General features: G+C 38.2%; 1 protein-coding gene across 1 annotated transcript in view; it reads left to right on the top strand.

Annotated features, from left to right (window-relative positions):
- ATG10 (autophagy related 10) overlaps window positions 1-26862 on the top strand; it is a 78933-nt gene that overhangs the window by 29063 nt on the left and 23008 nt on the right. Inside the window, exons 4-7 of the mRNA XM_010578058.1 lie at window positions 707-743; window positions 1145-1155; window positions 7298-7314; window positions 21174-21297. Coding sequence (XP_010576360.1) covers window positions 707-743; window positions 1145-1155; window positions 7298-7314; window positions 21174-21297 — 189 coding nt within the window. The remainder of the gene's footprint in view (window positions 1-706; window positions 744-1144; window positions 1156-7297; window positions 7315-21173; window positions 21298-26862) is intronic.

Genomic DNA, 26862 nt, shown 5'->3' with positions numbered 1-26862 from the left:
AGCCGAGCTTTGCCTTGAAGCAGAGAAACACTGGTGGTTAAAAACGCTTTTTTTAATGAAACACAATTTTAGATTATCCATGGCTTTAGATGTTTACCTTTTTCTTAGTAATTGTTTCCAACTTTGTTACCAAGATCATAATGTTTTGCTTTCCTAGGTGAAATTTGTTTTCATTTTTAAGTTATCTGGTGTTAAAAATCAACAGAACTGACAGACAGGCTTCTCCAGAGAAGATGTATGCTAGGAAAGCAGCATGTAAAGCTGCCAAGCAGCAGGGATCTACAACCTGAGGGAAGGCTGGGATTTTCTGGAGTTGTGCATGAGTCCTGCCAACTGGAGGGATCCATGTGCAACTGGTATCAGCTGCTGACTAGTAGGAAAATGTCCTGGCAGGCAAGGTACAGGTGGAGTAAATCAGAGCTCTGGGCAATGCCCCAGATCGTTACACGCTTCTGCACACTTCCCACTTCAGAAAAGCACTTTTTACCCTACCTTTACAAATGACTGGTATTCAGGAACCATGTTATGAGTTGAAGCATATGTGCTATTAAACAGTCCATATTACTTACCTTCTAGTGGCTGAAAGTGCAGTCATTTGGAAAAAGAACAAATGTTTGTGAAAGTGCCATTTTACATATCTGTGTGGAAAGTTTGCTGTAGTGAAATTGATGAGTTTTGAATATTAACATTTTTCTTGACTTCCCAGGCCCTTGTTCTCCGCCCCACTCATCTTTGTGGACTTGGTTCAAGCTTATTATTTTACTTTCATGTTGGAAAAATGAGCCAATATATAGTAAAGAGTTTGAGGTGAATACTTTTTTGATGATGATAACATGAAGACTGTGTAGAAGTCATCTACAAAGGTGTTGAATTTTAATTTCCTTTTTCCTAAACCAGACGACCATTCTGCTTTTTTTCAGAAATATTATCTTCACTTCTGTTTCATTTTTTGTACGCAACTACTCAGCAGCCTTTATCTCCATGTTAGAACTAAGGCCAGTAGTTTCGGGTTTGTGTAGGCACTCATCTCTTGGCCCATATTGGTGTTCTTCCCCTAAAGTGCTTCGAAGCCTCAGGAGGATCCCGGGAGACAGAGCTGTAGTGCATATAAAGTTTGTATATATTCCATACAGGCTTGTGGAAGCCTACCCTTTGGTCAGGTGTGCCTGTTAAAGCGTGTCCATGCAGTCACAAGCAGGGAAGAAGATAGACCATCTGTATAGTCAGTGACTTAGCAGAGGTTTGTACTGAAAAAAAAAAAATAATAAAGCTAACCTTGATTATAGAGTTATAATTTTGTATGAGAAAATCTAATATTAATGTGCTCTTTTTAGGTTAATTTTATCTGAGTGACTCAGTTCCCAATTGTGATTGGCAATCAATAGCAATAATATGAGCACTAAGTCATGTTTCTTCATGAAAATGACAACCTTGAGAGCAGACTGTATAATTGTTTGCTTTTCTGCACAGATAGAGACATGATTGCTCTGCTTTTTTCTAAAGAATGAGTTCATGGAGGCTGAGGAAATTAATGTGTGAAGTACCAGAGACAAAGACTTATCTAAGAACAGGGAAATGTAAATACAAAACAGAATGGCCATTTAAAAAGTCACACTAAACATTTGCAGCAGTAGCTAATGACAGGTATTTTATAAATACCCTTCAAAAATTTGAAAAGAGTGGAGCTTCTACATTGGATCTCCTAGAGGCTTGTAGGGACATACATACATGCTTGGTCTTTCAGGAGGAGAAACAAAGAGGTTAGAGTTTATGCAAGTGATATAACTTATGTAGCTGCTATTTCTCAACAGTCTAACCTTAAAATGAAGATAAAATCTCTATTTTTTTTAATTTTTTTTAATTTCCCAACATGGCATATGGTTTTTCCTGTTTTCTTGAGTCTTATCTCTGTAACAAGTAATTAAATACCACTATTTTCTATTTTTAGTTAGCAAAGTTGTGTGTCTTTTGGCTCAGTTATATGTATGTTACTTAATATCTGCAATATCAACAGTTACTTCAATATCAGTGTGATTCAGAGATAAGCCAGAAAAAGTTAATTATTTTGAGAGCACCTTGTATCAAAGGGATGAAAGCTACAGAAATCCTGTTGGAAGTTAGATTGTTTCTCACTATGAAATTTCAAGACTGTCAGGAAGAGGAGTGGGGCAAGGAGACTTAATGGTTTTGAGCTGGAACTAGCATCTCTAAGAGAATACATGGTGTATGATTGCTGTGCAAGACTGGTACTAGGCTTGATGCTGCATCCTGTTCCTTGTTCGTGATCACCCAGCTCTCATTTCAAGTATTTCAGTTAATATTTGGGCAGGAGTTTTATCTGACATTTATGCATTTTGGAAAACCTGGACCTCAGTAAAGCCCAACATGTGATCTGCCAGGCTAACATGATTCAGGCATTCTGCATTTATTTGTACGATTTTTCCTTTTTATTCCAAATCAAATGGAATTGTGTAAAACTATCACGTATCAGGAAGGTTGCTCATGTACAATCACCATGAACCATGGCAAAATGAAACAAAGCAAATACACTGTAGCTGGTCAGTCTGTTTTGGAAAGCTGATACCAGCCCTATTTTACACACATCATCCTTCATAATTTTAAGGAAATGTATGTATGTTTAGTTATTGTTACAAAAATCATGTTTCTTTTTTCTTACCCATTTTCATCTTTCCTCCAGAGATTACATTAAGAATTGAGACTTTCTACTACTGTTTTATATTAAAAAAATAAAGATTCGTTACCATGAGGAAAAAACTATATGACTGAAGAGCTAACAGGAATGCTAACAGAGGAAAACACGGGAAGAGACTTTTAAATCAGAATATGTTAAACTATGTTTTAAGTATGCTTTCAGCACCTACTTCTGTGATTAATCCTTATTTGAATAGAAGACAAATTTGTGAAAGAGTTAACCCTCTCAGTGTTTATACTTATAAGTTAAAGGTACAAAAACATCTTGTACCTACTGGTGCTTCTCTGGCATCAAGTTCTGTGCCTGGGTTTACACTGGAAGTTACTAGCATATTACTAGTTTTACAGGCACAGTCATATGGTTTTCCTTGGTTATATCTAATAATAGTCTTGCACCAGCTGAAGAAATTCACAATCTTGGTGTTACGAGGTTCAAGTATTACTGCCTTTTGTTCTTCAAGGTTGCTGAAAGCTGATGTAGGGGAATCCAGCTTTCAAAAGCACCTTGTCTAATAGTTCCCAGAACAATTTGGCAGTATTTTTGATCTTAAACTTAGGTATTTAGTACAGAGTTATTATTTTTCTTTAAGTTATTTGTTTCAAAGCACAATTTTGACATTGGCTAAAGCTGTGAAGGTCCCAGGATGTGTTATAATGTCATCTGAGACATGCTTATGTTGATATTGTCCTGTGATTAAAGGTGGCACCAACCTTTGATAAACCATTAAGTATGGTTTGTACTGATTTTAATTTTAAAATTAAACAGTTACAAAAGGACTTTCTAAACAATGTTGATATTTTACCACTAAATGATTATAGCTTGATAATATTTGATCTTCATTTGGAATGTTTGGTTTTGAAAACAAAAACATCTTTTAATATGTCTTGTGTATTTTACTGCCAACCCTTGTTTTAAAGGTTGCAAATGTTCATAAATGGTTTACCTACTGAAGCTTCAGAACTGATTTAGAAGTTATTTTGCTAAAATAGTGAGTTGTAAAGTAGCTAATTATTGTTTTGAGTATTTGGAAACACATAGCATTTTGGCATTAGAAATCAGAATAATTAAATTATACTCTCAGTTCTGTTGTGAATTTACCACATAAGCTCGATCAAAGCGCTTCACCTTTCTGTCTTGGTTTTCACAGAGTAGCTTGTGTTTGTAGGGGGTAGAAGTTAACAAAGCAAAGTAACTTCGTAAAAGAGAAATAGTGATACAGAACATACAGTGAACTTTGTAATGCCACTTTATATTGAAAAACTTCCTTATAATACTCAATAATAACTACTAAGGCAAGAACTTTACCTTGAATTAATCCATCATTGCATGGTAATGCTTACTTTCAACTATTACCATCTGAAACAAGGAATAGATACATTTAGGACCTTGCCTTTGCCTGTTATATCTTGGTCCTCCTGGGCTTATTACTGAAAATTTTGCCTAATTTTTTTAAAGCTAGAACTGTAGAATAAGCAATCATGTTGTAACTTGAAAAATAAAAATCATATGAGTAAAGACTGTTTGTGAAGATAAAAATCTCAGGACCGAGCTGTTTGGTATTTATGTTACAGATGATCAACCTATACTTTAAAGTTAGAACAAACTGTATTTCACAGTAGAACCGTACATAACCAATGTTAGTGCAGTGGTCTACATTCTTCTTCCATGTGACACATTAAAACATGTAGAATTAAGCAAGGGATAAATTTGACCCCATTTTTCTTGTTTTTGTTGTCATCCAATTTTAATTTTACAGTTTTCCCTGAGCAGAGGAGAGGGGGAAACATTACATTGCCCAAATGAAACACAGTATATGATGTGAGGAATTCCTGCTGCATGTTCTGTGGTAATGAGAGCATATTTATCATTATGGATTCCCCTGCTGCAGGTTGTTTATTCAGCTTGAGCAGCAACCATGTTTTCTATTTGAGTACTAACATACTGTATTGTAAGCAGTTGCACATTTCTCTGGTGACCCATATCTCTGAGCAATTGGAGGACAATTAAAAATGAAGAAAAAGAAGCGGCATTAGAGGAGGTCTAGAGGGCTAGCTTAACCCACCCTACCCTCAAATTTAGTTTGAAATACAACTTCCTCTTGGAGGTCTGTGTCTCTAGCAGGAGTGGGAGGAATTACAAATTTTTTTTCTTACTGGATGTGTTCTAAGTGCTTGGAAGAGTAGAATGGGTTTGTGTGAACATTTATACTCGATGAAAAAACAAGAACATTGTTTCTAATTCCATTGAAATACAGACATTTTAAAAAGCTCTTTTAGAAAAACTTAAGAAACTATTTGGAAGTGTTTTGGTAATATGGCAAGTCTGCACAAAGCATGCTCTACCAGCAGGCCATACCAGCAAAGAGCTGCTGGTAGAGGTGTAGTTTAAGAGCCACCGTTAGCGATTTCTACTGTGGTAGTAGGTAGAACCATCCCCAGCCCCAAATGAGACAAACTTGGCTGATAAAACCACAGATTTGTCTGTATGACTGCACCTCCTGCACCTTATTAGAGGCTGCTGCTATCTCACTTCTTCAGGTTATCGAGCAGCTTAGATATTTTAGGTGATACATAAGGCAGATCTGTAGAGGTGGTAGATGCTTTAACTCTAGACCTTGGGAACTGGGCTATTTTGAAGTTAGGCCTTTGATTTTATTTAATTCAGTTTTGTGTATTGTCAGTTGTTTTCAGAAGCAAAGAACGAAACCGAGGTAACCATAGCCTTTTACCTGGTGAGCTGCCATAAATTGATTTTGGTTTCACATTCTGTCATGTAAATGCATACTTTGGCTCTTGAAGTACTTTTTCAGTATGCTTAGTATGTCCACATAGTACAGGCCTTATAAAAGGATTTGAAATGTCCCTGGTGTCAATATGAAATAAATGGATTTTCTTTGACTAGTAAGTGGGTTTATTTTTCTTTTTTCAGAGTTATAGTTGGAGTCAGGTTTGTAAACCTGCAGTTCTCTTTTGCTTAGTGCTGTATGAATACTGTGGTAGAGGTGAAGGTATTAAGATAATTTTTAATTGGAAAATTCACTTTCTACAAGCTCAAATTTTCTTCAGGAATTTATTTTTCTAACTAGACAAATGAAAACAGAGTAGTTTACCTAGGACCAGTTTAATCCTACTGAAAGTGTGGCAACGTGTTAAACTTTTCTGAAAGTTTTTTTAGCAACAGTTCAACAATATTCTGCATTGCCCAGCAGAGCTGTATTTTTTAGATCTTTCCCCACCAATGCTCTGTTTGGGAAAATGGCATTATACTTTTGGTGGTATAGTATTTCCTTTGACTATATGTCCATTAGAGTGAATGCCTCAAGGTAGCAATAGGCTGGCTGGAAACCCTGTTTTATGGGCGAGAATCAGACATGCATTGGGTTGTGCACACTACTAGAATTATCAAACCAAATATCCAGCTGATTCTAAGTGAATCAGTTCAGCAGATTTATATGGCACGCTTTAATTTGGCAATACTGATGTTTTCCTTTTTAGTATTTGCCATCTCTAACCAGAAAGTTTTTGTCATGTGGGAAATGTTCGTATTTAAGTTTTATAATGATTAGAGAAAAAGACAAATGTTAAAATGCTGGAGTTTCTCATGGAATGTGCAGTATTTGGTCAGATCTCAGCATTTTGAGTTCTCTTTTCTTAGTGTAAAACACGGTTGAGCAAATGAGATCTGTGAAGTGTGTGGGGAATCCCTAGTTGTAATAGGAGAATGAGGGGCATTCATCTTTTGATTCACTGATACTGTCAGTACTTTTGTGACAGAGAGTAGAGCTGAGGTCAGTTTGTGGGTAATCTTGATGTGGCAGCACTTGTGTTATAAACTCTATTTCCTGTAACAGTTTCTATCTCCTGCTGTATTGACTGTGCTTCCCAGCTTTGTATCATCAGCAAAATTTGTCAGCAATCTCTTGCTTTTGTGCTAAGGTTATTAAGGAATATTTTAACTAGACTTCTTTACAGACCAGTTTTAGAGGTGCTTAGTTAGGCAACTGTCTCCTGGTCAGTAATTCTCCTTTTAGCATATCCCATTATTATGGAGAAGAGAGGGTTCTGGGGAGACCTTATAGCAGCCTCCCAGTACCTAAAGGGGGTCTGCAAGGAAGCCAGAGAGGACTTTTTACAAGGACATGTAGAGATAGGACAAGGGGTAATGGCTTTAAACTGCAAGAGGGGAGATTCAGAAGAGATGTAAGGAAGGTCTTCCCTGTGAGGGTGGTGAGACACTGGAACAGGTTGCCCAGAGAGGCTGTGGATGCTCCATCCCTGGAAGTGTTCGAGTTGAGGCTGGATGGGGCTTTGAGCAACCTGGTCCAGTGGAAGGTGTCCCTGCCCATGGCAGGGGCTTTGGAACTAGGTGATCTTTAAGGTCCCTTCCAACCCAAATCATTCTATGGTTTTATGATGATTATCTCCCCTTTCTCCAGTTTCTTATGTATTACATTTTTAACATAATCCCCATCTTGTCCAGTTTAAATAATAATTTCCCATTTGGTGCAGTATCAAGTGTTTTACTGAATCCAGACAGACGCTATCTCCTGCATTTCCTTGTCCACTAATTTAATTATCTTATCAGAGGAAAGTATCAGATTAGTTTGGCATGCTTTTTCTTTGGTAAACCAATGTTATGTTTTATCCCAGTTTCTGTATAGCTCTGTATGTTTAATTATTCTTTCCTGCAAAAATGGTCCTAACCCCTGTATACACTGAGGTCAGACAATGAATGGTTGGTTACCTAAGTAGCTTTTTTTCCCCTTTCTTAAATGCGGATATTTAATTTCTTATTTTTTTATTCAGGTATTATCACTCCAGCAAGATTCAGTTATAAAAAACCTTGCTGCTGTATCTGTACATTCATATGTCCATTCTTTCAGACTTTTAGACTGGACCTTGTTCCTGTCCCCCTCCTTGGCTCTCTTACCAGTGACCAAGATATGTCTTGGGATGAATGTACCTTCATCCTTATTAACTATTATACCATGCTCCCATCTTTCTACTCTAGTGCTCTGAATGTGCATACTGGGCACTGAGACGAAATCTGAAATTAGGCTTAGGGCTGTTCCTTTGTTATTTTTAATTTAAACCTCAGTCTTACTACATTTTTGCACTGCTTTTTTCCTTGTTTTTCTTCTACTCATGCTGGAGAGACTTTTGACGTTTCTAAGTGTAAATCCAGCTTGAATTTTGGCAGTTCTTACTTTCTCCTTCTAACTTAGACTTCAAGATGGTAGCTTTTTTTGCTTGCTATTCCTCTTTTGTATCATCTGTAGTGGTTTTTTTGCATATTGTTGGTATCCTTTTGGATTTGATTATTCACTCAATTAAGCCTGCAGCTTTATCCTACAGTGATGTTTTTTTCAGTGGTTCAAGTTGTAAATTTTAGGCAGTTTTTGTATCTCTGATTTAAATAAATTTAAGCCTTTTCCAGATTCCAGTGCTTCACCTTTTTATTTTGGCTGCTTTAACTCATTATCTCCCTTAATTTCTTAAATATTTAAAAAAATCTTCATATAGATTTAGAAAGGCTTATCACAGTTTCTCTCAACAGATACTCAGTACAGGAGGATCCATAAAATATCTGTTCTGGGATCATCTGCATGTTACAGGCCAAAACACATTTCTCAGTTCATCATACAAAGTGAAGATCTGTTGTAAAATACCAACATCTACTTCTTTAATTTGTATAATTCCTAGCTGATCCTAGAAAGCAGAGCACACTCTGATCTTCTGTCCAAGGCATTAAAATTTCAGTGATCTCTGCGAGACTGACAGTGGGGAGATTCCCACCTGTTTTGCAGTCTTGCAATTGGTTGTTTTTGAGAGTTTGAGCAAGACACAACAGTCACATAAACTTAAAGTCATGTATGCACCTGTCTGTATTTGTTTGTACTTATATGTAATTGAAATCTTTGAGTCAGATTTATTTTACATAAGCAGCCGTCCCATAATCATCTTGAAACTCTGTTAATCCACATATTTTTTTGTTGTTAATTCAGTGACTTTTTGGTGAGGAAATAATTCAAGTATCGCATCTAAGAAGAAGTGAGTCTTGCCAATATTAGAAACATCGCCTCCTACAGTTCCTGGCAGTACTAATCTCTCTAACAGCAGTTGAGAGATTTCTATCCAGATAAAATCCTATCGGTCCTGTTTGTACTCTTATAGACCCTATTTTTATAATTCTTCCCCAGATGATTTTTGACCCTCAGCTGAGGTATCTTCATATGTGTTACTTGTATTTCACTGCAGCATTCACAGCTGCAATATAGGCACCGAAAGCTTTTTCTGTCAAAGAGAGAACCTGCTGTAATGTCTTCCTTCAAGTCTTGCACCAGCTGTCCACCAGAAGTTTCTGGTTCTTCCCATGTTGCCAGGGTTCTTGAATCAGTATACCAACACTGTGAGTGCTTCCCCATGACCTCTCCCATCTCCTGTGTAACTCAAATACAGCCCTTTCACTAACTGTAAACGCTAGTTTCAAGGATCATACTTCCTCTCTGCTAATGATGTTTCAGCACTTTCTTTTTTTTTTTTAATTTTTATGTATAATTTACTATTTCGTCTCTTACAGTTTTATTCTCTGTTTGGATAACAGACAAATCTTTCACAACACTTTTCTCCTCATCTCCTGTTTTAAAACAATTACTGACTATACTAGACATGACTGTAAACATGAGTGACCCATGCTCCAATGATGTCTTTCAGTAGAGAGAAGTCAGTTTTATGTGAATGCCTACCAATGATGAAACATCCCCAAACCTTCCAAAGTTAATCAGTAAGTCTGCTGATCAACGCTATGATGTTATGCCTCCACATTCCTTCCCTTGACAAGCCAAATCCCAAAGAATCACAAAAATTCCACTGAAAGTTCCATGAAACCTTCGTTTGTTTGAGCATTTTCCTCTGCCTGATGTAGTTGTCTGTTAGTCATTTCTGTAGAAATGCAGATTTATGATTTGTCTTGGTATGAGGGACATGCAGTGGATTTTCCCATGCTTCGTCTCCATCCGGGACTTGGAAGTCACATATTCTGTGACAAGAATAAAAAGTATGGTACTGTTGCTGACTCTGTCCTGTGTGCTGAATGAGTTGAAGAGTCCTTTGGGAAAAAATTGCTGTCTGCTACAAAAAACCACTCCATGTCTCTACAGTCATGCTGTGCATAGGTATGCAATCTTTTGAGAAAACATACACATTGATATAAAAAGCCTTTTTTCTATAAACTGCATACAGTCCTCTAGAATTCAACATATGAAAGATCCTGGTACTTGGAAACTGATTTCTACAGCCATAAATTCTTGATCTGCCCATGTATTGCTTCCAGACTCAGCAGAGTAAAAAATGGAGAGGTCCTCTTTTACCTGAAACATTATGGAATAGGGACCTCAGCAGTATTGTTTGAAATATCATATGGACACCAGGCCTTTATTCTAAAGTTATTCCTTCAGTGATTACAGTTGAGTTACAGAAACCTATAAACAGAAATTAAGAAAAAATCAGCTAAGTTGTGTCTTTGATTTTAGTGCAGCACTACCATTCATAGCCCCTGCCTTATGAATAAAGTTATCGTCTAGGATGTTAGTTGCTTTTTCTTCCCCTACTTCCTTTGTTTTGCACATGACTGAAGTTTAATATTTAGGGAAGCATGTACTTAGTTGATTCTAGATTGATTCCTTTACATAACCAGAAATAATTTAAGTAGTAAATATCTTGCTGTTTCTATGGGACCCTATCTGGGGTACATGCAGCAGCATGCAGTACAATAAAAGATTCTTTCAGCAAATGTTTAGGAAAATACTTTCCAAGAGATCTGCACACGATTAGAATTACTGAGTGCTCTCCTCTTCGGCTTCCTGTTTTGGAATTAAATGCCTTCGGGACACTTGGAATATCTCAGTTTTGAAAAGCAAGAGCAATTTAACCAACTAAATACTGCATTGTCTTAACTATGATTTCAGTTAGTTGTAAATAGGGACGAATATATGAAATAGTCCCTGAGATACCTTAATCAAATTGAAGGAATAAATTAACTCCAGTAGCCATAGAGTAACTTTTGAGGGAAATGAGAGCAGATAAAGTGTAGCAACAGTCAAAGTGACATTCTGGCTCTTTCCCTACATGTGTATACAATCTGTGGCTCTTTCCCTACACATGTATACAATCATTAGCTCTTTCCTTACTTCTTGTATCCTGTGTTTCCGATCCTGTGGGATACTGAGCGAATCACTTGCTGATACGGTCAAGGGAGTTGGGGCTGCAAAGCCTGTCATGCTTTGTGTCCTCTGAACACAAAAATTACCTGCGGAGGCTAGTACGGCATAGTGTTGTTCACTGGGGCCCTGGAGTTCCTGGGCTCTGTTCCCTGCTCCAGTGAACATTCAGTGACTCATACAAAGTGGAACAGGAGAGACGTCACCTCAAGTGCTTTGTGGCTTGGTGTTTGAAGTGCTCTTCCGAAGGGAGAGAAATGTGCCTTTGAGTTTTTCCATGCAGAAGGAGGAACTGTGCAAAACGGGTGAATGCAGCATTGAGAGGGAGGAAGCAAACATACCAGCTCTCCTTTTCCTTCCCAAGTTTTCTGCTTCTCCCAAAAAAGAAAAATTTGAACATTTGGGGGGAACAATTTGCTAATTGCTTGAAGTATTTTACATAGCTTATTTATAAAGTTTGAAGGAAAATTTAGATACGCTTGTTGAACAGTTGTATAGAGAACAATCACCTCAGGTCCCTCCATCTTGTACTGAGCAATTCAACTACAAGAAGAGTTCCCTAAAATGAGATGAATTAATATATTTAACAGCTCACCCATTACGTGGATTTTGCATCCATGTAAAATTTCCACAGTAACACTATACGTGAGCTTGGCCAACCATAGCTAAGTAAGTACAGTGTGTACCATTTCTTGATTTTTGTAAACCTTCTACTACAGTGGTGGTGTCTGGTCATTGTATTTATGTAGTATTGTTGACCATTACAGGTGTTTTATACCACATACTGCAGTGGAAATATTTGGGTATTTGTAATTCTGTACTGGGCTTTCTTGTCAAATAAAACAGAGTTTGCATGAAGATGGAGACTGTTAGAAGATTCAATCCAGACAGAAACATCGTAAATAATTCATACAAATTTTCTACTTGGCTTTAAAGAATTGTAAAGCAAATTCCAAATTCTTAGTTTTGGAGTATAGCTGGCTTCAAGGTGCAGTTATATTGAGTTGTACAAAACTCTCGGTGGTGTATTACTATAGCTGAGATAATTTTCTATGTCTGTATTTTCTTCATTTTTCCATAGAAGTCTCCTAACCATATTATTCAGCCATAGGAATATATAGTATAGCTATCTTTACTCTTAGATAATGCTTTAACAGGCAGTTTTTAATTGCAAGAATATATTGCATTGTGTCTTCTCATTTGAATTTTGTGAATTTTAGCTGCATTTTGTCAAACTACAATTACTTTTTTGTAAAGCTTGCTAGCAGTTAAATTTGCATTGAGATCTATTATGTACCGTATTTGTGGAAATTAATAGTATCATGTAATACAGCATGGCAGTTTTCATTTGAGATCACGTTAATAAAAGAAGTCATTCAGTGCTTTCTTTCCAGCCGCTATGAATGTCTCCAATATACATTTGGGCTGGTTGTGATCAGTGACATTTGATAACATTATATTTATTAATACATAGAATATTCTTGCAGAGTATTTTGTCTGGAAATGAACTGAAGGGCTTTTGACCTGCCGAAATCTGAATTCAGAGCTATGTGTTTCCTATGTAACAGTGATTAGAGAGTAGAAAGTAAGTATATCTGTATTACATCATATATTAATAAAACAGACAGTTTTTCAGAGCAAGCAAAAGCTGAACTTATTTGACTTGGTAGGGTCTGGCCCTGTTCCATTAAAAAATATATGTGTTATATTTAGGCATTTCCAAAAAGAAAAAAATCACTGAATCCTAATATGCTACTAGTTTGTATTTAAGTGTAGGAAAAAAGTGTAAGATTTTTTTTGGAGAATTTACAAGTAAATTCATAACTATTTTGAGTGATAGTTAAAATTTTTGAATTAAGATAATTTAAAATTTGAAATAGATCATTACATTTTAATTTCATCTTCCTGTTATTTTAATAAGAGAATAATATATATGCTTTAGCCTTAACGTAATTGGATCTGTCATATTCAAATAAACTAGCTGTAATTAAGCTACATTGTTTATGATTATTGTTTCTAATTGTTGTGCTTATATAATATAGGCTATGGCCAAGCTTGGATTAGCATCTCAGGTAACTTTTAAGTTGTATCATTTTGACAGATATTAACCTAATTGGATACTATTTCCTCTTTCGAGTAGGCAGCACGCAACTATTACACTTACTGCAGTGAGTGACTGTCCCGCTGGTACTGCCTTTCTCTTACGGTGTGCTGGGTGGGCATCAGGACAAGGCAAGCCTCACTGAAGGGCTTGCCTGGCCCCACCATGGCAGCCAAGCCCATCGTGCAGCAAACGACTCCAGGACGGCACCGTTGCTGCTTCCCCTTCAGCCGCTTTCAACTGTAACCTTTAACTTCAGATTTCTTTGTTTTTATAATGCCAGATTTTGTGACAATTTGAGCATTTCTGTCTGTAACTTTTTCACTTGAATTACTGCTAAATACTGTCTGTCACTGTTGGCACCATTTTCATAGTTTCCCATCTGAGAAATTAATGAGGATTTGAGTTTGTCTTCTATAAAGTAAAGGTTTGTAGGCATTTGCTGTCAGTCTCCCCATTGAATTAAGCATGGCCAAAACTGGGTTGCTGCTGAGATTCTCAAAGCAGAAATAATAATCCTTGTTATAAAAAAATAAAACTGACCTAAAATACAGCTGAACTGCTACCTTTGTCTTCTAGGGTAGCAATTTTTTTCTTTTGCGTATTATAAAGCATATTATTTTGAACCATAGAGCCCAGTCCTGGAAGCACTTCAGTTCAAAAAAGCAATAATCTTGTGAATTAGTACTTAACCTTGAAGTAGTAACTTTTCCCAATTTGTACTAATGCAAGATAATGACAAAAATAATGGGAAAATAGTGCAATTTGGTTTCTGTTTGTCTGGATAAAATTCAATGATATAAAACTTCGCCTGTGAGTGAATTTTCATTTTTTTTACTCTAATAATTATTGCAAACTAACTGCAACAAGGTATATTTATACCTGCTTGATCTGTTTTTCATGAGCCTTGAAAACTCTGTGCACCCCTGTGTATATGCATAGCTTGTTCTCATACGGTAGCACTGTTGAGGACTAGTGTGCTTTGCAAGTATTTTTTGTGAAGGCTTGTGAATGAAATTCCAAAGCTTTCTATGAAACACAGTTTTTTTTCTTGTAATCCTAGAGTAGGAAAATTCACAGATCTAAATCACTGGACTTTATATCCACCAAAGGATGTGGATGCACTTGGCAGCTCTGGCCAAAAAGTGGTCTGACAGAATCCTTCCTCACCTGCCCCTTAACCTGGGAAGTGCCTGGGGGCCCTGGGAATCCAGTCCCAGGTTGGTCATGCCAACTTCCGTGGCCCGTCTTGCTCCCGGGACTGGATCTAGCAAGGCTTCTGAGAACACGAGTGCCCTGCAAAAGATGGCCAGAGGAGATGCTGGTTGTCCTGAATTGCCCTGTAGTATGAGGGAAGTTACGGGCCATCCTGATTTCGGTTCTCTCCTTTGGCAGAGGGGCTGGAAGCTGCTTTGAAAGCGCCCAACTCACTGGGTGTTAAGGTATTGTGGAAGCTGTTCTGCTTCATATGAAATAATTAAGTATATGTTGGATGAAAGAGAGGAAAGGACTTTGGGCTGATGTTTACAGTACTCAGAAGAAGAAGCTGGAGTTTCTGTCCCTGCGGAGGGAGATATGCAGAGTGGTGTCCATACCTTACCTGTCCTGCATGACTTTTCTTGTAGAAAGGCTAGAGGGAAAAAAGAGGAGGTACAGGTACTGCCATGTCTCATTGCTTATTTTCTCACCATACTTGAAAGAAGGACTGCTGTAAATGCCTAATTCTGAGGAATAATACTGACAAAGAATATTGGTTGGAGGTAGTGGAAGTAAATGTATCCTTACAGCTTATGGATGAGGTTGCTCTGTTCTTGTGCAAGGTGTGTGGCTGTAGCTTTGTGTGCACCCTTCTTTTAAGGATTTTGAATAGTCTAGGTTAGTCCATCATCCCTCAGCAGGTGGGCCATGTCTTTCCTGCTCCTTTGATTACCTTGCCTTGCTTCCTAGCTTTGCTGGGTGTTAACCGTAGTTTCCACCAGAAGAGGTTTCCTAATACACTGTGTCTCAGTGCTTCAGCCCTGTTCAGAATGGAGTTTTGTACTTCCTTACATAAAAAAGGAGAGAATGTTTCTTTGGGGTAGGAGAGAAACCACCAAATTCTGCATTTTATATGTGACAACCCAGGAAGAGTGAAGAGTGATTTTGAAAGAATTCTTCACCTTTATGTGAAAAAAAATTCACAACTGTTCTGTTTTCATGGTCCATTGCTTCTTTTGCTTGCATAGATTTTGCTTTCACTTGTGAAAGTGGTTTTAAAGCAATCAAAAGACAAATCTAATTTCCAACCATTATAAGCTATTGTTAATGCATGAGGGACTACTGCAATTGACATGCTCTGTCTTTTTAGGGTAGAAGTCTTGGTTTTGGTCTTTTGGTATACCTTGAATTACAAATGCTGTGGGTTTGTTTTTTTTTAGTAACCTGTATTTTTCTGGGAAAAATAGTCATTCTGATAATAATGACTGAATGCTTTAACAGTGTCCCAGTCAGGGTGCTGGCTTGCAGTCAGAAGATTTTCCTTTGGGAAAGGACGTATTTCAGGGATCTGTGTGGCCACAGGAATCCATTGCTGGCTTACATTAACTCACCTCTGAGTTTCTCCATTGGTGCTGTAGTGGCTTTTCAAGGTAGCTGCATCTTCCAAAAGAATGCTCTTTGGACATGGCATTTAGTAACACCACCAACTGATTTAAGGGCCACTTTCTTTGTCTGTTATTGAGGGGGCAGTATTTAACCAGGTTCTTCATTTGGCTAACTGAGTTTGAAGAAATCCGAGATAGGGGGGAGGATTTTGTAGCTGCATACAGAAAATAAATCCGTAAGGTAACTTTGGTATTCTTCAGAGCTCTTTTGTTATCCTCATATTGCCTCATCTGTCACTAATGATGGCGGCACTGGAAAACACATGGAGATGTTGGTTTCCCCATATATTCTTCACAAAAAAGAGCAATTTATTAATGTATATAAAAATGCTGCAGCTGGTGGCAAAGGCATTTGTACACCATTCAACTTACACTTAAATTATTCAGGAAGATGTCCACATTTTCCTACTGTATTAAAATAAAAAACCCATGTGCTAGGATTGTTTTGAGGTTGTTGCAAGTCTTGGTTTGTTAAGGGTTTTTTCCCTCTGCTTGTTTAGCTTTGCAGGGAGATTTTTTTTTTCGTTTTCTAGGCCTCCTTGCAGTTTTCAAGTAATACTTCATTTTGAGACCTGAATCCAGGCACCAGGCATACTGGCAGTTCAGCCTTCGCTCAGTTGGCCAAGCTCCCCGCTCCTGCCATCCTCCAGCTTATGGGGATGGTCCGAGCTGGTCGTGGGGGTGTGAGGTGGGCTGCTGCCCAGAGGTCCGACTCGCCTCCTCTTCGCTGACCGCTCGACTCCACACTGCGTTTCCAGCATGGAAAGGAAAGGGAGGATTAGATCCGGAGAGTCGAGGTCTGTGTGAGGGTGGGGGATGACGTGAGACTCTGCGCAGGAGGGACAAAAACCGGCAGCAAAATGACCTGCAGAGACTAGACCCATGGGGGCTGCAGGCAAAAAAGTGAGACATGGTCCAAATAAATGTGGAGAACACCCAGGAGGAAGAATAAAGAGCGCAGATACAATCTCACCACGCTGCCGCACCCTCCACATTAAGCACTGTTTTAATTCTGTCTGATGAACACTGTCCTACTATTCAGTTTTCATGTTCAGATCTCCCTGTTTGCCAAAGGGAAAGTGTTGAACAGGGAGGGGAGCTGCTACCTGAAAGCTCTTGTGTTTCACACGGTAGCTCACAGCCGTCTCTGAAGAAAGAGAAACGCCGTGCTGGAGAAACAGTGATACATTTGTTTTCAAGTTTAGAGGCTGAAATGAAATTAAGTGTAAATGTATGCCAAGCAATGAAATCAGATTTGCTTACTAATCGAGATTGCATCTCCTTTTTCCCCCCTCACAACAAAACTAGCAGTACCAGTAACTGTGCCTGCGTCACCTCTTCCTTCCTTTCCTGCTTGCAACCCAATCCTGCCATGCTCCTGCGGGAGAATTTCCCAGGAGGCTGGCCTACAGCAGGAGGAAATAGAGGTCAAGACGGCAAGAAAAGAGATGAGGAACATGGGAATTGGGAGAAAGGCAACAGCGACGTGAGATCTAGGAGAAACGTGCCCGCTGTTCTTTAAACCACTTAGCTTTTCCACCAAAAAGGGCATTAGGGCCTGCTTCTGCATTTCAAAGGGAATTTGGGCTGAGCAAGGAAGGCTGGCTCAGCTGGCCTCTGTGGGTGAGGGGGAGAGAGGGAAATGCTTGGTGTCAGCATGGAAAAATCCCTGCTTTATTAGGTAATTCTGTCAGCTTCCCAGTTTACCCTGTCACTTCCCTGGCCCTTCCCTTTCCTTTGGAGCCCTCTCTCCAAAGGTGACCTGCCTTAACCCATACCTTCCTGCTGCTTTCCAGTCTGTGGAGCACAGTTACTACTAAAGAGTATCAAAACCACACTATCACCTCTGTCCTGCTTTCAAATTAGCTTATTACCAGTGGTTTTAAACTGACCTTCTTCATCAGGAGGAATAAAAATAGTACAAATACGTTATTTTGCCTTCAGAATGACATGCAGCATCATTTCTTATCTATTGATTTAAATAATTTACCGTTTCAGAAAGAACAAATCACCTTAATTTTAGGGGATACTTAAAGGTTGAGAACGATTTTGTATCAACTAAAATTAGTGATAATTCATTTATGATGGAACTAATAATTAATTAGGTAGTTGCTGCTTATCTTTTTTCTAATACATACATTGCTTTTAAACATCTGCTCAGTAGTCCAGCATGAGAATGATTTTACGTGAGAGCAATAGAGGAGCAGATGCTTCCTGATGACAACTTCCCAATTTGTTTAGGAAACAGTTCCTGGATTCACAGTTTTAACTTGAAGCATGGCAAGCATGCAAGCAAATTTGCGAAGCAGAAACAAAAAATTGAGAAATCAAATTACTTCATAGCATTTTTAATGATTGCAATTTGGTCAAAACTCCTTTTTTGTTAATGTTTTAATTATTTTTTTTAATGCAGATATGTTTGTTTTGTCTTTACAAGGTCTAAGCAAAATTATGAATTTGCTTTGTGATGTGTGTACATGTATGAATGTTTTGCAGCAGTTATGGAATCTTCTGAAGTGAAAATTGATTTCAATATTGTCTATTACAGTAACTAAAATTCAGCATTAGCTCAAAAAGAGGTAGAACAACAGTATACATAAAAAGAAACTAGAACAATTACTTGAAAATATTTAAATAGGCTATCATAAGACATATATAAAAATAAAATTCTGTGGGGTTTTTTTTATGTTAAGCCTGTGTTTTATATTTATGGCTTTATCAGTAGTTGGTTAAAAAGTGAAAAATAAGTCTCTTCTTTTGGGCTGATATAAAACTCTCTGAGGATCCATGGCTTTATTCAGCCATGCATGGATTTTTAGATGTTCCAAAGATCGCCTAAAATGACTGTACTCATTTATTCATCTCATCAGCAAAGTTCATCTCATCAGCTAGAGAGATACCATCAAAACTTTTAGGCTCCAAAATGTACTTCCCCTGCATAAATACTGTGCGTTGTACTTACAGAGACTGTAAAGTACAGGATTACACATCAGTGCTGTATCTTTTTATGTAAGAAATCTTGAATCTGCTGTTTGCTGAAAGGAAAGGGGATTAGAGGTAGCCCTAAGAAGGATTCAGCTATCTCCCTTTGTATGCAGATCACAAATGCCGTGTGCCCGCTTGTCACTAGAAACAGCAGAATAAGAGATCTGAGTATCAGAAACTTATTTTGAATAAGTGTAGGAACTTTGTAGTAGACCGAAGTCCATCTTGTTACAGAGCAGAAGAATGTCAATTTCAAAGCTTCTTTGAGCATTGCGTTCAGCTGAATGCTTGATTTCAGAAACTGCCTAAACTACCAGTCAAAAAAATCCAGGATAATGCAAATAAATGTGTCCAAACATACTCTGCTCTCTGAAAGATATCATTATTTATGTGAGGGTGTACAGTCATTATACCTTTACATACAGAAAGCAGGAGAGAGAAGTATGTGTATACATACAGCTTTTTTCTAGAACAATAGTATTTAAAACATGAATATGTAGTCTTGCCATTTCCAGGAGAAGTATTTTTTTAGGGCAAGGTAAGCTAGTGACTAAGCAACAGGCAAGGCCATAATACCTGACAAAACATTAATGTCTGTAAAGCAGTATGCTTTTGATTCCAGGAGGTTGATCCAGAAGGGTTTTGTAAATTTTAACATAAATTTAGTTCCGAATACAGACTCTTTCTCTTTCCCACCCCTACGAATTTGAAAGCCAATCTGTAGTCGTTTTTTGTTTTCTTTTCCCACAGGCTGCTGCTCTTCTTTCTTTTACTATTCTCACTAAAGCACTGAAAATGGATCTGTTTTAAAGAAAGTTCAGCTTACGATAGACAAGAAATTTCTGTTTTCCTCAAGAGATTTTTTTTTTATCTGTATCTCACATCTGATCAGAGGGTATGACATGTGTGAAGAGGAAAAGAACTTGTCCGTTACGCATTTACATGGGGACTGGGCATAGCATACCTAACTTTAGCAGGCCTGTGAAGTCAGATGCAGTAATCATCATTGTCCCTTCTGGCATGTTGTCTTTAGTATCCCTTCACACTCAGTTTTTAAAACTAGGTTAACATAGAGAGCACTTTCTTTAACATTTCCTTTCAGTGCTTTAGGTATCTGTTTCCTGATAAGGTAAAATCAACCATTCCTGCAGCTGTCCAGAATTTCCCAGAAACCTTCTCTTCTGTGAGCATCTATGATTTTCTCATTTAATGTCCAAAAATATATTTACAGTACCTTGGTCTGTAGCTTCCCAAGGTCTGGGCTTTCCATTTGTGATCTTCTATCCATGTCCCTCAGCAGCATCTGGTTGTCTAATACACTAAATTTGGGGGAAATCACTTTTATGTGGGCTATCAAAAAAAATTGAAAGTATTTTGTGTGTCATTACTCTTACAGTTTATCAGTTCTTATATCTCTTCATAGATCGATTCAATGCTGAGTTGATTTAAGGATGTGAGATAAAAATGCAAAATAGCTTTAAATTTCTTGTGTGTTAAACCAGCATAGTGTTCAAAGGATGCTGGTTCTTCTTTTCTGTTCAATCTTTTTTATTTTGCTTGGACAGAGACAGTAAGCCAATATTCACAGTTGCTTGGCAATAGTCAAGTTGTGAAATGCACACCCAACCTGTGAGGCATTATGGTTGCTTAGTTCATGCATGTAAATTTGGGGGTTTGAAAACTGAACAAGTCCACACCCATAGTGTCTTCTTGGAAAGTTTGTTCTAACTTTTAGTCTTAATGGCATTATTAATTTAATGATTCCATTTTCAGAGATGTTGAATATCGACAATTTTTAGAAAAGTCAAAACTGGGTGCTTAGGACTGTTTGAGTATTAATTTGAAATGTTAGGAAGTTTATGCTGCAACTGGGGTATATCTCAGTGCAGTAAGTTCCATCTCTTCTGATTTATTTCAAAACTACAATAAACTGTAATTACTTTACACCTGAAATATACATTAACAGGAAAAAAATCATCTCAGTTCTAGACGTATTATCAGCAAAAACAACCTCTGGCAAAAAGCCTTTAAAGAAAGTAGAGCAAAAAATTTTTGGTGGATACATTCAATTTGTCTTCTGGCAAGCAAAACCAGATTATTTAAGGATACACTTTTAAAATGGTCTATTCTAAAGGTAATGAGGAGCGATGCAGCTGTAGTCACCTTATCCTACCAGTTATTGTGCCATAAAGATTTTAGAGAGCTTCTGCCTTTTGCTTACAAAAGCAGCCTGCACTTAGAAAGACTTCAGTTCTGCAAATGCTTACACATAGTTCACAGGGTGTGGAAGTAAGTCTGTAAGATGTCTTTGTAGGTTTTGGAGTTTTGTGATTTTCTTGCTAGTATTGAAAAATTCCTTCGGGAATTTACATGAGTAGTGCTGTGAAAGGGGTGATTGCCATTATTTCTGTTCTTTATATTTATTGAATTTATTACAATAGTAGTAATTACTTTTCCCTTGATACAAATACAAAAGTCAATGTATTACTGTGTTCGTGTTTGTTGTTTTAGGAGTCTTTGGATGATATTCAAGAAGCTGGAGTTTGTGCGACAGAAGAAGTGATTCGCTATGAATATCATGTCTTGTACTCCAGCAGCTACCAAGTACCTGTGCTTTATTTTAGGGCATGCTTTTTAGGTAAGACCAATCTTCTATTAGACAAAGGCCAGAGTAAAAATATGTTGGATGCAATAGATGTTAAAACCACAGATTTTGTATTAAATTGAGGAGCAGAGTAATGATCATATGTAATAACAAAGTAAGAGATGAAGCTGTTCACCAGTAAATTTTGTAATACTCACGACACAGAGCTTCAGGAGCCTGGAGTACCTGATATCATCTTAGCCTGAAGGATGCTGATCTTTGGCTCCTGGCATCTTGCCTGTGGTTGACTAAAACTGCTGGTCATTTTTCTTGTTCTTTAAGTGAATACAAAAACTTAAAGCTGCAGGTTTGAATTTGGCTGCAAAATAAGTGGACATAATTACAGTGCTTCAGCAGAACTGTGTCTTTCTCTGGAGCGTGAATTTGAGCCACAAGGCTGGGGTCTAAATGTGCCTTTAAAAGTGTATGCTGTTTGCTATTTAAATTTGCTGCTTAAAAAAAAGTAAAATAATACCAATAAGATATTGCCTTTTTCTATCTATTAAAACTGGCTCTTGAAACACTAACTGATCTTCTTTCCTCCCTAATACGTACATCTTGTTACCCATTACTCAATTGCTATAGCCACTGTGATTTCACTCACCATCCTGTCAGGAAGGAAGGAGGAACACACAGCCTCCCTCCAAGGCTGCTGTTAGTGTCACTTATTTAATCAGCAACCATAGAGTGATCACGCTGCAGCACTGGATGTGCTCTGTTCCTCTCTGCCCGAAGACTGTGTACCTAGGGTGGAGGGACTGAAATCTTCTAGTCATTTCATTCAGTCTCCTGTATGGTAGCATCAGCATCTTCTGTGTTTTGAATAATCTCCTAACTTTATCTAGATAAAGATGTCTGAATGTTGCCAGTGATATCTTTTCCTTTTTAATTAAAAAGTAGCTTAAGCTGCTTTGAATGTGTTTGGTAGATTTAATCACTCTCTGCCTTATATTGTTTAATGGTTTCTAATTTTGCAGTGTTAGCATTTTAAAAGGCACTTTAGATTTAAAATTGAAGAACAAATTCTCATAGACTCCCTGGTGGAAAAATTTTAGTCTGAGGTGCAGTTTCAGGAATGGATAATTTGGGGTAAATTTTCAAACTGGGACATGGGGAATTGGGGACATTGCTCTGCCTTTACCACCAACAGAACTCATTTGCACACATCCTGCTGCAAATACATTTCTAGAATTATTACAAGCATTTACAAATGTGCAATGTTTTGCCTTTAAACTTATTGTGCAGACAGGAAGATAAAGAAAGTTTTGCTGGAAGAGACAGATTAACCTATTTGTGGTCCTGAAAAATGTCATCTTCTTGGTTTTAGCTGAATTAATAGTGCACTGTCTCTACAGAAGAGGATGGAGACACTGCAGGTAGAGGAAATAGGACACTATTTCTACTGTACTGTACTTTCATATAATTAGTATTCACCATAAGCAGTTAATCACCAGAGAAGAGCTCCCAGAGACAAAACAAGTTGTTTAGCTTGTCAGCATCAGGGAATCGGAGGTGTTGAAACATGACTCCTTATAGCTGGAAGTGGATATTACAGAAGCTAGTGGATGATCTAATGCACAATCATAGTATTATGTGCCAACAGCTCCCCTTTCAGTACAAAACTGTAATTGTTCCTGCAAGTACAATTATGTTTTAAAACATTTCTGGGGAACCTTTCACGATGGAAAACAAGGACTTTTAAGATAATTTCTAAAGTCACCTGGGTTTTCTTCAGCATTTAACGTTCTCTTTTAACATTTAACATTCTCTGACTCTTGAAGAGAGAAGGATACAAAATGCTGGCAATAGTACTTTTCCTATAATGTTTTGAGCTTGTATTCTCTGATCATACTTACGGATAGCTTACTTTTGAAAATGAAAAATTCTGTCATCCCTGCAAGTTATTTGCCTGCCTGTGCCATGCTGTCTGAAGGTCTCAGCGTGGGTTTTTCAGGAACATGCAGATGACACTCACTCACAATCACTTGGGATATCTGAGCAAAGTATCTTTTGTCTTGTCCTGAACCTGTATGAGGAAAACTGTAGGTAATGCCCTGACATTTTTTTCCTTTGAGGTAATAGTCTTCATGTGATAGGCTCCTCACCTTGTTTCTCAGACAACTAGTAATATTCACTGCATTCCTCATCTGAAATAATCAGGGAAGAATCTTCTGAGACCTACATCAATTTCCCTGTCTAAATTCCTGCCATTATTTGTAGATAAAGTAACAGAATCAGTTCCTCACAAGTCTCTTGTGAGTTGTTCATGGTTCCCCTTGAATCCTGTCCATACTGATCCTCATGTTAATTAGAGCTTTTTGAAGGAGCTGAAGGTGAGCTATAATCCTTTCAGTGTTTCCACAGCCCTGCCCCGTCTTGCCTTTCCCAGCAGCAGGGCACAGAATTTGAATTCAAAACTCTGCTTCTTCTCTGGCAGTATGTTAAGTGGCCATTACACCTTGAGGCCTGCCTAGGAAATAATAATTCTTCTCTTCAACCTGACTAAGTAGTTTTGCTTGTTTTGCAATATTCACTTCCTCACTTCATATGTTATAATAGCAACTGGTGCCAGCCTGTCCAAATCTGTGCTCTTCCAAGTAGACTCCCTAAAAACTTTTCTAGAACAGTTAAATCCTGCCTTTTTCCCATCGTATGTGAGTCCAGTTTTCATTGACTTGGTCTCTCACAGTCCCTTCTAGGAAAAAGGCTTCCAATAGTGTTGCTGGGGAGATTTTCCTGTCATCTTCAGTGTGGTTGGCATATTCAGGAGCTTGTGTCAGTGAGGACATCCAGTTTCAATCCTCTCTGCTAGCAGTTGTGCTCAGACATTACAGATCAGTTCCTCCTGCAGAAAGGCAAAAGTTGCATTGTATCCTTATCCTTTCTGCTGTCTAAATTGGATGAAATAACTTATTTTCTGGAATTCATCTTTAGACCTCTTTTTTTGGTGAGGTGAAGTTTGATATGTAATGTAGTGCAAGATAAGGGGTTGAAATTTTAATTGCAACAGACCTGAACCACTTTGAGAGACAGCTAAACTTTTTGGTAGTCTCTGGGTATAGATTTACAGGGAAGATCTTGTTCTGTGCAAGGGCAAATCCTTCAGCTGAAAATAACGATTCAGTGTGATGACTGTCTGGAAAGATGTTTGGGAACATTATAGGTTACAAGAAGGTATTTTTAGGCTACGTATATATACATGTAAGAAACATTTTTCATTACCTCGTGATACTTCCCATGTGGCATATATTCCTAAATTCAGACCTACTGAAGTCCCAGTCTGTGTCAGGAGCTCAAGGCAGTGGTCCTCAGTACCTCAGAATCTCGGAGAACTAGGTGTCATTTCTCCAAAATCAGTCTCAGGCATGCCATACCTTTTGGAAATGGGAGCCCTTCTTTCTTTCTCTGGCTTCTGAGACTACCAAATAGGTAGCTGAAGAAATGCGTGAACCCCTGCTGGTATCTGATGTCAGCAATTAGCCCTCCTAGAGACAGATGGTATAGGCAATTAGCCTTCCCGTTCAATGCTGGCATCAGCCAGATGGGCTGGGCTAGGTCCAGTAAGCTTTCTTTAATCAGCAGAGTGTTTTCCCCTTTTCTTAGTCTTTATGATGTCAAGGAACTTTGGTCTTTTCCTGAACTGTCATTGTCTGAAGCCATACGTTCAAAAACCTCTTGCACTGATAGTGAGGTAGCAGCAACATAATCACAGGTGGACACAGGCATCACTCAGGAATCACCCTGCACATTAAGAAAATAATGGCTTGTCTCACACTTCTGTCTTATTTTTCCTACAAAGGTAGAGGAAGAATCATGAATGCTGGCTAAGCACTGGAAAGAAAGGGCAGAATAGGAGTCAATAAGGACTGCAGCCTAACTCCTCTAGGAAAGAGAGAAGGAATGGGATTTTCAAGTTGACCTGCTCAAAATATGTCTAACTCTCTGACATACAGATAGATCCGTGCCAATAAAAAACATGCTAATCAGTGGTTAGAGAGAGTGAGCTTGTAAGATAATGTAACTTCCTCCAACCCTGAAGGCATGACTTTCTGTATTCTTAACCATACTGGGCCTGACTGATGCACTTCCCAGAATACAGACTTACTCCCTGAACTCAAAAGCATGTAACCACTATGTCCTTTCTCAGAAAGATAGCTCCTCCTAAGACCATGTCCCATATGAACTGGTCTTATTGTGGCTTTGGACATAAGTAAAATAGAATAATCTGTATAATCAGATATTCTCCTAAGCTGTAAGGGTGTTTTTTCTTTTGTGGCAATGGTTTCTTAAAAGTATTTCTTTGGAAAGTATGCCAGAATGAAGCCTCAAAACAATTTGTGCACCATTTCACCAAAAGTGTCAAATAATCTTTAATTGGAAATCTAAGAATTTATTAAAAGCCCTCAGTAAACATCAAGAAAACAGAATATGTAAATGAGTTAACCCCAAGTGGACCATGAAGAAGCTTTTCTCAGAAAAGTTTGTTATAGTCTAGACAGTTTAAATAATAAAAATCTGAGTGTGGGCTAGAAAGGCTGTAATTGTTCTTGCCTGTTAAGGCAGATGAACTGGTTGATTCGAGCCCATAGTTAATTAATGGCAGAGACAGAACCCATGCTTAGGAGTTCTTGGCTTCTATCCTTTATCTCCTTTCTCTTAACAAAAATCTTAGTTGGTTACTTCCCAGGCTTTTTCGGCCTTTCTTGCTGGGTAGATGTCAAGTTTATTGTCTCAGAGTCTGCATTTTGCAGAGCCTGGGTTAGTATTGATGAGCTGATGATGTGTTGCCTGCCAGATTTGTGTCATTATGGGCATGGAGCTTCAGACAAAGGTACAGTAAATCTGGCATGACCCACAAGCAGCTGTTGCTGTGTGGTGTACATTTCCTTTCACCCTGTAATTATTTAATGAGGTGAATTATACAAAATGTACATATAACCACAAACTTTCACTTCTGTCTGCATACCTACTCCCAGCTAGACTTGGGACAAGCTGCAAGCACCTCAGCAGCTGTGTCATCATGGGTGGATGATGAGTAAATGTATTGCTGGGTGAATCTGAAGCCTCTGCCTTCCTCTCCTGCCACTTCTGTTGGCTTGATGCTGCTGTAGCCTTCTTTTTCTGGCTCAACTTTTTGAGTTCAGCTCCATCACAGGAAAGAATGAGACAAGAAGCAGAGAGGCTGCTTGGCTCAGCAGGTGCCACAGTGGCCCCGTGTTGCTAGCAGCAACAATTACAGACTGCTCTGTCAGCCCAGCTGGATATTTGAGGTCTCAGTGGGTAGCAAGAATGTGTAACAGGGGCTGCTAAACATGTGAATGCTGGCAGCCCCACAAAAAGGGGTCCAAAAATGCCCGAAGAATACAGATGTGTGTTTTGTGCAAATCTGGGAGCTTGCGAATAAAATGGATTCACTTATATTATCCTAAGCAGATGACCAAAGTCACACAAACCGAGGATTTTTAAAACATGCTTCCAGCCAGATTACCTGAAATGGTTTTTATCGTCCACACTTATCTTCTGACACTGAAACAGGAACAAAACCAAAACAGACTGCAA

The sequence above is a fragment of the Haliaeetus leucocephalus genome, unplaced genomic scaffold (assembly GCF_000737465.1).
Source record: "Haliaeetus leucocephalus isolate CR32 unplaced genomic scaffold, Haliaeetus_leucocephalus-4.0 Scaffold598, whole genome shotgun sequence".
Taxonomy (NCBI): Eukaryota; Metazoa; Chordata; class Aves; order Accipitriformes; family Accipitridae; genus Haliaeetus; species Haliaeetus leucocephalus.
The sequence above is the reverse complement of the archived record's forward strand: the minus strand, read 5'-3'. Positions and strand labels throughout refer to the sequence as shown.